The following is a 13,793-nucleotide window of genomic DNA, read 5'->3' as shown; positions in this document are numbered from 1 at the left end:
GTTCATTGCAGACATTATTCAGTAAATGAACTTAAAATATTTACACCAGTGCCTACGTGTCCACTGTTTCCTCCTACAAACAGCAAGGCAGAAGTCAGAGTACTGAATGTTAAGCGGTTACTAGAAAAAGCAACTGACAGTAACTCGCATCCATAATTTGTTTTATGGGGTCATGCAGCACCATTAAAGTGTAGATTTGCAACAGACTCGTATGGAACACCAATTACATTCAAGGACTTCCCTGTATCACTAAAAAGCACCAGCAGTGATATTTTATCTAAAAGAGGCAGTTAAAATAAAAAAAAACACAACTGCTGAAATATTTTCTCAGATCTAACAACTATTTGAATTACTGATAGAGACATATACTGGACACGTAGTTGTACACACAAAAACATGCCTCTGCACCAGCAAATTAAATACCTGTGCACATAATAGCTGATTTTCCAAACACAGTTAGTATTTGTACACGTTATTTCAAAGCCTGACTGGCTTCTTCATGTCCTCTTGTTTATAAAAGAGTGACTCTCATCAATCAAGAAACTGAAACAATACCATATTGCTTATGTGACTAATCAACTAACCAATATGGCCAGAATCCCAAATATCAAGTATTGAATTATCATAGCTAATTGTTTGATACCCATCCAGAATTTACAAATAAATAGCAAAAACTTTATCAAGTTATTTCAAACACAAAAATTGAGGAAATAATGATCCGGTCTCAACCAGCAGAAAAAGAGGCTCAATTCATCAAATAATGATTTGCTGTATATTGTTTGTTCAGCTGTAAATGTGTAACCTAACATAATGTCTTCTTAGAATCCAATCTGCAGTTAGATCCTAGCACCCAACTGGACTCCCAGTGACTTCACTGGAATTCTGCATGGGTACTGGGCCCATCCATACAGAGCTCATTGCAGGGGCCATGATTTGTAAACAGAACAAAGAGAGTAATTTGAAAACAATATGTTTTAAACATTCTTCCTTGAAAGGATGGATCTATGTAATGTGCTGCAGAAAACTACTGGTGGAAAGAAATGAATGGGATATTCCAGCTAGCGCAGTACTGGTAAGCATGTTTAAATGATAGTTAAAGTGGATGCATTGAAAGCAGTCTTTCCCTTTTAAATTATACTGACTTGGCCTTTCAGAATTCTATCATCCTGCTTTTAAACGTGCATTTAACATGGTTTAATAAAAACAGATTTCATGACTGAGTTATCTAACTTCTTTTATAAAGAGGTTCAGAATGGGCTACATTTTGTAGAAACCCCTTTTTAAGCCAATATAGATGGTTTGCACTAGATACAAAGTGTTTCAATAGCATGGTCATGGTGACAGCATTAAAATTATTGATGTTGACTTATTGACAATATTCACTGAATTAATAAAAATGTATTCAATAATTTTTATGTTAAGATCATGTCATTTAATGATTTTGTGTTAGTTACTCCTTTACACAACACAAGAACCAAGGGTCACCCAATGAAACTAACAGGCAGCAGGTTTAAAACAAACAAAAGGAAGTATTTCTTTACACAATGCACAACCTACAGAACTCATTACCAGGGGATATTGTGAAGGCCAAAAGTATAACTGGGTTCAAAAAAGAATTAGATAAGTGCATGGAGTATAGGTCCATCAATAGCTATTATCCAAGATCAGTGGCGGGCAAGCTTCGGCCCATCAGGATAATCCGCTGATGGGCCGTGAGACAGTTTGTTTACATTGACCGTCCACAAACACAGCCCCCTGCAGCGCCTAGTGGCCGTGGTTCGCCATTCCCAGATAACGGGAGCTGTGGGAAGCAGCGCGGGCCAAAGGGACGCGCTGGCCACCACTTCCTGCAGCTCCCATTGGCCAAACTGCAGCCACCGAGAGCTGCGGGTGGCCGTGCCTGCATATGGTCAATGTAAACAAACTGTCTTGCAGCCCACTAGTAGATTACCCTCACAGACTGTGTGTGGCCCGTGAGCCGCAGGTTGCCCACCACTGCCCAAGATGGTCAGCAATGCAACTGCACGTTCTGGGTTTCCTTCACCTCTGACTGCCAGAAGCTGGAAGTGGATGAGAGGGAATGGATCACTCAATGATTGCTTGTTCTGTTCATTCACTCTGAGTGGCATTGACTACGGTTGGAAGACAGGATACTGGGCTAGATGGATCATTGGTCCGACTCATTATAGCCACTCTTATTTGTGAATGTAAAGAATGTTGCACATGAAAATGGCTGTGCCATAAAATCTTCAGGCATATTTTCAGAGACTGACTGAACACTTGGCCCTACGCTTGCAAATAATGCCTCCCAGCTTCTACGTACAACAAACTGTAGCCATATAATGCGTTAATATTTATTAACTATCAAACATTGTTCTGCAGAAGGTTTGCTATCTCCACCAAGGATTCTATAGAAGAAATTTTACCTGACAATAATTCTCTGTTTCAGTGAATTGTTTCTTTCATAACATTGCCTCAGCCAACTATCAGCAGGTGTTTTCACATGAACTGCTTTCTCTCTCACTCGACACTTAACAAAAATTCTTATATTCAGAATCCCTCATCATACAAACTATAAAGCCAGTGATGCTGTCACTTGAAACTCAGATAAGGGTAAGCTGTGCTAATCATTTTCCTGAGTTGCTTTCCAAAAAGTGCTTAAACAAAATTTCACATAATTCTGAAACCACTTGTTGCCTGATGACTATTTATGTCACCAGCTCTAAGGTGCTAGCTGACTAGTGTCTTTGTGATTCAAAGGTCTGGAATCTCTTCAGGTATTTTCTTTCTTCATTTTTTAATCTGCTTGAATGTGATGGGACTGATCAGTGGGAAAAAAATGAAATAGTCATTAAAAAAAGAAAAAAGAACCAAAAATCTCAGGCCACTGAGCTTCTGTAACACACAGCTTTTACATTACAATTCAGATTCATTTCTTATAAGGGAAACATATGCTGGATGTTCCCTAGTGTAAAGCAGTGTATCTGCCAAGCAGGGGCCACATATTTAAGCAAATTATTGGATGTTTCACACCCCTACTCCAGTGGTGTCTGGATTAACTTCAGTGAAGCAACTCTTGATTTACACCACCTATGTTCTGATTTTCCAGTGGCCTACATCTTCAGAATGCTCCACTCACTTATACCTGCTGTAGAGTTTACACTCACTTTGGATTCATGGAAACAGATCCTCTGGTCTAGACTCAGCACAAGACAAAAGTATGCAGGAGTGATCCTGATCTTGGGTCTGGTTGTGGGTCCCAACATATACTAGAATGGCCTGATGGCTGCTCCAACTTATGCCTAGCTGCTTACTGCCTCAAGAGGCTATTCTGGCACCTAGAAATCACCAGGCCACAGAGATAAATTAGGCACAACCCCTGTGTCTGCAGTCAAGAAGAGGGTGAGAACAGCTCCCACATCTGTATGCAGTCTGAGGATTACCCCAGAAGGTGAGACACATGAACCTTATGGTAACATTACAAAGCAGAAGCAGCACAAAGCCATCAAAGCAAGTAAGGCCCAAGTTCTTGCTTATTTTGCACAGAGGCAAGGGAGTGCTGAAAGGGAGTGGAGAATAAGGCCCACAATGAACATCTTGCATATAATCATAACAGAAACTTGAACCAAGGCCTCCATTGTCTATTGATAACCTCTTTAGAAACAGCTCCCTCTAGCCAAGACAGCATAAACTGACCTAATCTTGCGTCAGCCTCCGTAACCTACTGATGAGTGAGTGTTATGAGTTTCCTTCTCTGTCCCAATACACAGAGGATGAGAGTTGTTTCACCCCCGCCCCCAAATTATAGAGCTCAAGCTCTAACAGTTTATGACTCATAGACTCTAGGACTGGAAGGGACCTCGAGAGGTCATCGAGTCCAGTCCCCTGCCCTCATGGCAGGACCAAATACTGTCTAGACCATCCCTGATAGACATTTATCTAACCTACTCTTAAATATCTCCAGCGATGGAGATTCCACAACTTCCCTAGGCAATCTATTCCAGTGTTTAACTACCCTGACAGTTAGGAACTTTTTCCTAATGTCCAACCTAAATCTCCCTTGCTGCAGTTTAAGCCCATTGCTTCTTGTTCTATCATTGGAGGCTAAGGTGAACAAGTTTTCTCCCTCCTCCTGATGACACCCTTTTAGATACCTGAAAACTGCTATCATGTCCCCTCTCAGTCTTCTCTTTTCCAAACTAAACAAACCCAATTCCTTCAGCCTTCCTTCACAGGTCATGTTCTCAAGACCTTTCATCATTCTTGTTGCTCTTCTCTGGACCCTCTCCAATTTCTCCACATCTTTCTTGAAATGCGGTGCCCAGAACTGGACACAATACTCCAGTTGAGGCCTAACCAGCGCAGAGTAAAGCGGAAGAATGACTTCTCGTGTCTTGTTTACAACATACCTGTTAATGCATCCCAGAATCACGTTTGCTTTTTTTGCAACAGTATCACACTGTTGACTCATATTAAGCTTGTGGTCCACTATGACCCCTAGATCTCTTTCTGCCATACTCCTTCCTAGACAGTCTCTTCCCATTCTGTATGTGTGAAACTGATTGTTCCTTCCTAAGTGGAGCACTTTGCATTTATCTTTATTGAACTTCATCCGGTTTACCTCAGACCATTTCTCCAACTTTTCCAGATCATTTTGAATTTTGACCCTGTCCTCCAAAGTAGTTGCAATCCCTCCCAGTTTGGTATCGTCCGCAAACTTAATAATCGTACTTTCTATGCCAACATCTAAATCGTTGATGAAGATATTGAAGAGAACTGGTCCCAAAACAGACCCCTGCGGAACCCCACTTGTTATACCTTTCCAGCAGGATTGGGAGCCATTAACAACTACTCTCTGAGTACGGTTATCCAGCCCGTTATGCACCCACCTTATAGTAGCCCCATCTAAATTGTACTTTCCTAGCTTATCTATAAGAATATCATGCGAGACTGTATCAAATGCCTTACTAAAGTCTAGGTATATCACATCCACCGCTTCTCCCTTATCCACAAGGCTCGTTATCCTATCAAAGAACGCTATCAGATTAGTTTGACACGATTTGTTCTTTACAAATCCATGCTGGCTATTCCCTATCACCTTACCACCTTCCAAGTGTTTGCAGATGATTTCTTTGATTACCTGCTCCATTATCTTCCCTGGCACAGAAGTTAAACTAACTGGTCTGTAGTTTCCTGGGTTGTTTTTATTTCCCTTTTTATAGATGGGCACTATATTTGCCCCCTTCCAGTCTTCTGGAATCTCCCCCGTCTCCCATGATTTCCCAAAGATAATAGCTAGAGGCTCAGATACCTCTCCAATTAACTCCTTGAGTATTCTAGGATGCATTTCATCAGGCCCTGGTGACTTGCAGGCATCTCACTTTTCTAAGTGATTTTTTACTTGCTCTTTCCTTATTTTCTCTTCTAAACCTACCCTCTTCCCGTAAGCATTCACTATACTAGACATTCCTTCAGACTTCTCAGTGAAGACCGAAACAAAGAAGTCATTAAGCATCTCTGCCATTTCCAAGTCTCCCGTTACTGTTACCCCTTCCTCATTGAGCAGTGGGCCTAACCTGTCCTTAGTCTTCCTCTTGCTTCTAATGTATTGATAAAAAGTCTTCTTGTTTCCCTTTATTCCCATAGCTAGTTTGAGTTCATTTTGTGCCTTTGCTTTTCTAATCTTGCCTCTGCATTCCTGTGTTATTTGCCTATATTCATCCTTAGTGATCTGACCTAGTTTCCATTTTTTATATCATGCCTTTTTATTTTGTAGGTCACACAAGATCTCAAAGGTAAGCCAAGGTGGTCTTTTGCCACATTTTCTATCTTTCCTAACCATCAGAATAACTTGCTTTCGGGCCCTTAGTAGCGTCCCTTTGAAAAACTGCCAACTTTCCTCAGTTGTTTTTCCCCTCAGTCTTAATTCCCATGGGACCTTGCCTATCAGCTCTCTGAGCTTACCAAAATCCGCCTTCCTGAAATCCATTGTCTCTATTCTGCTGTACTCCCTTCTATCTTTCCTTAGAATTGCAAATTCTATGATTTCATGATCACTTTCACCCAAGCTTTCTTCTACTTTCAAATTCTCAACAAGTTCCTCCCTATTGGTTAAAATCAAGTCTAGAACAGCTTCCCCCCTAGTAGATTTTTCAACTTTCTGAAATAAAAAGTTGTCTGCAATGCAGTCCAGGAACTTATTGGATAGTCTGTGCCCCGCGGTGTTATTTTCCCAACATATATCTGGATAGTTGAAGTCCCCCATCACCACCAAATCTTGGGCTTTGGATGATTTTGTTAGTTGTTTGAAAAAAGCCTCATCCACCTCTTCCGCCTGATTAGGTGGCCTGTAGTAGACTCCCAGCACAACATCACCTGTGTTTTTTACCCCTTTTAGCCTAACCCAGAGACTCTCCACCCTTCCTTCTCCTATGTCCATCTCCACCTCAGTCCAAGTGTGTACATTTTTAATATATAAGGCAACACCTCCTCCCTTTTTCCCCTGTCTATCCTTTCTGAGCAAACTATACCCATCCACACCAACATTCCAGTCGTGTGTATTATCCCACCAAGTTTCAGTAATGCCAATAATGACCTGATAAGCCAGCCAAGAGGGAGGCCATGACACCTCAATTTGCTTAACTGAACTGCTGACAGTGTTTCTTCAGGAGATCCCATCTTGCTAGCTGTCATAAACAGATAGCTAAGGGTTAATGTTCTTTTACCTGTAAAGGGGTAACACCAGTAACCTGAAACACCTGACCAAAGGACCAATCAGGAAACAAGACTTTTTCAAATCTGGGTGGAGGGAAGTTTGTGTGTGAGTTCTTTGTCTTGTGCCTGTACTCTCTCGGCTATGAAAGGGATTTTTTCTGTCTCCTGCCTTTCTAATCTTCTGTTTCCCAGTTGTAAGTACAAAGAGATTGTTTTTTCCATTTCTCGGCGGTGGGCCATGTCTTCTTCTTCTTGTTTCCTTCTGTGGGCCACCTCTTCTTCTTCTAGTTTTCTTTTGTGGGCTGCCTCTTTAGCTGCTTGTTCTCTTTTGTAGGCTGCCAGTTTGATGTTTTCTTCCTTTTCTTTCAGCTCCACCTCTTTTTGTCTTTTTTCCAGTTGTCGCCTGTGTTCAGCTTCTTTGAATTGTGCTTCAGACTCCATTTTTGTATTGGAAGGCATGGTTCCTGTTTTCTTGTGTTGGGGTGCCCTCCGGTGTTTATCTTCTGAACTGCAGGTTCTCTGTTGCCTCCTGGGGTCTGCCTAGCAACAGTGCCTTTTTCCCTTTCTTCCTCTAGCTAATCTTTTAAATGTAAAGTAAACCAGAAAAACCACTATATTTGCATGTGTATTGTACTGGTAATTGCCTCCTAATGGGAGTGCTATTATCTGACAAAAGACCTGTTTGTCACAGCTTAATGGTTCCTTGCTTAATATGCAAGCCAAAAACTGCCAGAGAGAGCAGAAAAAAAAATCCTCTCTGGTTCCTTTTAAAACCAAACCCTCTCTGCTTAAAAGCCCCTAGCAGAGAAAAGAAAAATATAATATTCCTACTGGCTTCTGGATTCTATCTATCTCACCACTGCACACCATGTCATAACATATTTCCCAGATTTGGACCTTAGCGTCCAAAATATGGGTGTTAGCATGAAAACCTCCAAGCTTAGTTACCAGCTTGGACCTGGTAAAGCTGCCACCACCCAAAAAATTAGAGTGTTTTGGGGCACTCTGGTCCCCCCAAAAACCTTCCCTGGGGACCCCAAAGACCCAAATTTCTTGAGTCTTACAACAAAGGGGAATAAACCATTTCCCCCCCCCTTTTCTCTTCCAGGTGTTCCCTCCCTGGGTTCCTGGAGAGATACACAGAAGCAAGCTCCGTGAATCTAAACAGAGGGACTCCACCCTCCCTATTTCCAGTCCTGGAAACAAAAGTACTTCCCTCTTCACCCAGAGGGTATGCAAAGTCAGGCTTAGTAAATCTAACACACAGAGACTTTCCTCCTGACTTCTTCCTCCCACCAATTCCCTGGTGAGCTACAGACTCAATTCCCTGGAGTCCCCCACTAAAGAAAAACTCCAACAGGTCTTAAAAAAGAAAGATTTATATAAAAAGAAAGAAAAATACATAAAAATGGTCTCTCTGTATTAAGGTGACAAATACAGGGTCAATTGCTTAAAAGAAATATGAATAAACAGCCTTATTCAAAAAGAATACAATTTAAAACACTCCAGCAACTACACACATGTAAATACAAAAAAAAAAAAAAAAACAATCTCTTTGTACTTACAACTGGGAAACAGAAGATTAGAAAGGCAGGAGACAGAAAAAATCCCTCTCATAGCCGAGAGAGTACAGGCACAAGACAAAGAACTCACACACAAACTTCCCTCCACCCAGATTTGAAAAAGTCTTGTTTCCTGATTGGTCCTCTGGTCAGGTGTTTCAGGTTACTGGTGTTACCCCTTTACAGGTAAAAGAACATTAACCCTTAGCTATCTGTTTATGACACTAGATATTAGTCCAGCAACACAGGACACAACTCTCAAGTTTGGCCGATTTTACAAACCCTGTAGAAGCAGACGTATGTATTCTTTAATGTTTATGTTCTTATTTTTTGTTACACTCCCTTTTTTAATTGCACTAAAAATGAAGATTGAGCTTTCTTTCAGACTATAATACTGGAGTCAGCGACGCCTCAGGATTTACAGAAAGTAATCAATGCAGCCCTCTCAGGGGTGAAACACAGTGACTATTTAGAAATGCACGTCAGTTTTGAATAGAAAGTGAAGAATACTATAGGCAAATGGAATTAAAAGGAAAATAGAGGGCAGTCTGTGCAGTTTATATAAACATCAGAGTCATCAGCAGAGTTGCTACTGATTTAAACTAGTTAAGTGAAATTAAAATCAGACTCCGAATGTAATTGCCCAAGTTGGAATCTGGCCAGGACACAAAGTTTAACCTGTTCTACTCTTAGAACAGGTGGCCACCAGTTCAGTTTTTTATCTTGTCTCAAACATGGCAACTGCCATAACACTGTGACCCTGACATAATATTCAAGTATCAGAGGGGTAGCCGTGTTAGTCTGGATCTGTAAAAGCAGCAAAGAAACCTGTGGCACCTTATAGACTAACAGACATTTTGGAGTATGAGCTTTCGTGGGTGAATACCCACTTCTTCAGATGCATGTGGTGGAAATTTCCAGGGGCAGGTATATATATGCTAGCAAGCAAGCTAGAGATAACGAGGTCAGTTCAATCAGGGAGGATGAGGCCCTGTTGTAGATCCTTGATGTAGAGGTTGTAGATCCTTGATGATGTGTTGGAGGGGTTTTAGCTGGGGGCTGTATGTGATGGCCAGTGGAGTCCTGTTGGTTTCTTTCTTGGGTTTGTCTTGCAGTAGCATCAAGGATCTACAACATCATCCTGGACAATGATCCCACACTTTCACAGGCCTTGGGTGGCAGGCCAGTCCTTGCCCACAGACAACCTGCCAACCTGAAACATATTCTCACCAGTAACTGCACATCGCACCATAATAACTCTAGCTCAGGAACCAATCCATGCAACAAACCTCGATGCCAACTCTGCCCACATATCTACACCAGCGACACCATCACAGGACCTAACCAGAGCAGCCACACCATCACTGGTTCATTCACCTGCACATCCACCAATGTAATATACGCCATCATATGCCAGCAATGCCCCTCTGCTATGTACATCGGCCAAACTGGACAGTCTCTACGGAAAAGGATAAATGGACACAAATCAGACATTAGGAATGGCAATATACAAAAACCTGTAGGAGAGCACTTCAACCTCCCTGGCCACACTATTGCAGACCTTAAGGTGGCCATCCTGCAGCAAAAAAACTTCAGGACCAGACTTCAAAGAGAAACGGCTGAGCTTCAGTTCATCTGCAAATTTGACACCATCAGCTCAGGATTGAACAAAGACTGTGAATGGCTTGCCAGCTACCGAACCAGTTTCTCCTCTCTTGGTTTTCACACCTCAACTGCTAGAACAGGGCCTCATCCTCCCTGATTGAACTGACCTCGTTATCTCTAGCTTGCTTGCTAGCATATATATACCTGCCCCTTGAAATTTCCACCACATGCATCTGAAGAAGTGGGTATTCACCCACAAAAGCTCATGCTCCAAAACGTCTGTTAGTCTATAAGGTGCCACAGGATTCTTTGCTGACATAATATTGGAGCATCAGTTCAGAATAGATGCTAAGTACTGGACAAATTCTGTCCTTGGGAGTACATATATAGCACCTACTGAAGTAAATGAAAAGGCAACCATCCAAAAAAGGAAGTTGGACACTCAGAAATGTGGTGCCTTGAGGACTGTGTTGGAATTACAAGCTATCACTTGAAGAATGTGTGGTGGGGGCATGGGGGTTATGATCCTATTTGCAGGCTAGAGGGCTCTGTAGTAAAAAGTCTCTGACTGGAGTCAGTCTGAAAAGAGCCAGCTTAAAGCAAGGTGGCATAAGTTGTGACTCTCTGCCTTAAGGAACAGCCTTTTTTCTCTGTCTCTTGTGTATTATTGTCATAAATTCAAAGCAATAAAGTACCATTATGCTTCACCCTTCCAGCAAGAGTATGTTTTTATCTAATATATTTTTATGTGTGCTGTGACCACTTCCCACAGCAACTAGGTATTCTCCGGAAGACTAGTACAGACCTGACTGAACTTTGCTTACATTGTAATGTCTAACAAGACCACAACACAAGGTTAAATGCTCCAGCTGACTATATCAATCAGGGTTGTATTAGATATCATGAAGGTAAGAAAAACCTTGTCCAATATACTGTATTCAGCAGCACAAGTAATGTTACAATGATATACATACACACAGGACTGGCTTCACACATGTAGAACAGACACACAACTTTTGTATGTGACTATAGATTGATGGGCAGTTGTTTGCCCATTTGCCTAAGACTGTAGAACTCCTAGACTCAGCCATACTTTCCATACACACACATACACACTTAGAGAGAGTTCACCACCATCAACACTCTCAACAGATGTACCCAAAATTTTATGCAGCTTTCCAAGCACCACAGCTAAAATTTTTTACAAGTCACATGAAGCAAAATGAGAAGCCCCTACCCAATGCACTGAGAATGGTAATAGTGTTCTGTGACTGTTATGTTGTTTGCGCTATGTGCTTACGGCAGTCCCAAAGAGAGAGAAGAGCCCACCACACCCAGATGCCTCCAGGACAATCAGATACCAACATTTATATTTCAGAGTAAGCTCATCTTTTCTATTTTTCCCCCCTCACCCAGGGCCTGACCCAATGTCCATTGAAGTCAATGGGAAGCTTTTGATTAACTTTAATGGATCCTAGATCAAGATCCCAAGACACAGCTCTTCCTCTCTCTGGATGCAGATGTACGAGGCTTTCTCTACGATACTCCTCAAAAAAAATCTATTTAAATGCCTTTAAACATAAATTAAAGAAAATCATAGCTACAGTCTTATTTTTAAAGCGTTACACTGTACAGGTTGTTAGTTGTGGTTTTCCCCCCCCCCTCCATACCGAATGCATTTTTCTGACTCCGGTAACAGAAAATAGAAGATACAAGATATAATTAGAAAGCAATAAGCCTTACCGGTCCACAAGGAGCATTTTGCAGAGACACTGTAAACTCGCCAGATCTGTGGCTTTTTGCCAGAATATATTGGCAGGTAGCTTGGAAAGTGTATTTGCGCCCATCAAATGTCATGAAGTTAATGTCTCCTGAGACAGAGCATTCAGCTGATATTGAAAAAAGGATAAAGTCCTTTATTACAGAGCAAAAGTGTTTGTTGTAAACACTCTACAACTTTTATTATTACTATAAGATTAAAATACTCTGGTATGGATCAAACAACTTTAATGACTGATTAACAATGTTATTCATCTGCTGTACTCAAGTGTGAGTGACAGGGTGGGAATGCATTAACCAAGCCCACATAAAGCAGTTAGAATATGAACACTTGATCTTAGAAATTCTCCTGGGATCCACTGCAAACTAACACTCTGAATATGAATAATCACTGCTCTACAGGTTTTTAAGGCTATTAACTGTTGGGACTTAGATACCCCAGTGGTGAGCATTGCAGAAAACCCTAAGACAGGTGGATAATTAGATGTGTCAAATTTGGATTCTTGATTATTTTTATTTCTTTATATATTATTGTACATAAAAAAACAGTGTTAAAGGCCCATTTAGGGTGACCAGACAGCAAATGTCAAAAATTGGGATGGGGCTGGTGGTAATAGGAGCCTATATAAGAAAAAGACCCCAAAATCAGGACTGTCTCTATAAAATCGGGACATCTGGTCACCCTAAGCCCATTAAAGTTGTAAAGTCAAGCATTCAAAAGTTAAATACCAGCATTAAGATAAGGTTATCTGTTTATAACTCAGCCAAATTTGGGATTTTTTTCTTTCACAGGAACAAAAATTTAATTCCTGACATCAGGGCAACCCCCACTGCCAAATTTCAAGTCTTTTCTCCAAAGTAAGCGGTGCTAGAGATTGACAATGAAACAGCTATAAGAACGTGTTCAAAACAATGTATTTTCCCTACTCTTGTTTTTGGAAAAAACAAATCATTTGAGGAAGACATCTGGCATGAAAAATTTCAGCTCAAAACAGTTCAAATTATAATGGGAAGTGTTGGTCAACATAAACTAAAGATATTGCCACCAGTTCTGCCTATAACACCATTCAACTAACGTAGTGTGAAGGGCGTTATCTAGCTGAATAGAAAAATGAAGATGGCTGTTATGAAGGCCATTGTAATACCTATTACAATGTGTGTATAGGTGTGTATGTGTATATGTAGTTATATAAAGAGACACACATGCTGTACAATAGGAAATTTTGTTAAAATAGGTGTCAGGGCAGAATTTGGCCTTAAGTAACAATTGGCTATTATAAACTAACATAATGTTTTGGAATCTCTGAGGTACTTGACCCCAGGTCCTTTACACATACCTGGACAGGTAAGATTTGTGCAGGTCCACTTTCCTCCAATACAAGTACTGAAAGAAAAATCAAAAGTTGCATATTAAAAAAAATTCAAACATTGTCCATCAGCTCCACCTCCTGGTTTTCTACTCCATGGAGACATCACCAAAAGAGTAAGTGGGATGGAGGGGTGCAGCAATAGCAGAAGATGGCCAGACCCAGATATTGTGGGCAATGGTTGGACTTGGTTGTAAATGAGGAGGTTGCTGAAAGATGTGCCATCTGTTAGTTTGCACAGAGGCCCACAAAATCTAGGATTAGTCTTGCTTTTTTCTCATTAGTGATCAGTATAAAAACTAATGATGAATGAACCTTAAAAGGTCAGGGAGCTTTAGTTTGGATCAAATCACTTGAAAATGAGGATGTTTATCCAAACTTTATTTGAACCTGTTGGATGTGATTGATATAGAAGTTCAGGTCAATTCCTTTTTTTTTTCTTTTTAAATCTGAACTTGATCACCTCTCCTTAGTAAAAGAAAAAACAACATGGAACAATTCTGTTAATTAAAGGACTGTATAGTAGAGGGCTGAGTTTTAGGGAAGTCTCACTTTCTAAGATTTTTGTTCAGACTCACAAGATGTTTCTCTGCAGCATCAGAACCCCTTAAATATTTACATGGTTAGATTTTTCTGAATATGTAATGAGTCTGAAGAAAAAATGGAAAGTATCAAATACTTATTTGTCCTGCAACATGCCTTCCACTCTTCATAAAATAGGAAGCCTTGCATCTTAAATGCTATTGCTATCATGGTGCGTGGTGTA

General features: G+C 40.8%; 1 protein-coding gene across 1 annotated transcript in view; it reads right to left on the bottom strand.

Annotated features, from left to right (window-relative positions):
* OTOG (otogelin) overlaps positions 1 to 13,793 on the bottom strand; it is a 175,218-nt gene that overhangs the window by 131,282 nt on the left and 30,143 nt on the right. The window contains exons 13-14 of the mRNA XM_030560499.1: positions 12,998 to 13,044; positions 11,625 to 11,770 (exon numbers count right to left, since the gene is read on the bottom strand). Of these exons, the coding sequence (XP_030416359.1) occupies positions 11,625 to 11,770; positions 12,998 to 13,044 (193 nt within the window). The remainder of the gene's footprint in view (positions 1 to 11,624; positions 11,771 to 12,997; positions 13,045 to 13,793) is intronic.

The sequence above is a fragment of the Gopherus evgoodei genome, chromosome 4, assembly GCF_007399415.2.
Source record: "Gopherus evgoodei ecotype Sinaloan lineage chromosome 4, rGopEvg1_v1.p, whole genome shotgun sequence".
Lineage (NCBI taxonomy): Eukaryota > Metazoa > Chordata > Testudines > Testudinidae > Gopherus > Gopherus evgoodei.
The sequence above is the reverse complement of the archived record's forward strand: the minus strand, read 5'-3'. Positions and strand labels throughout refer to the sequence as shown.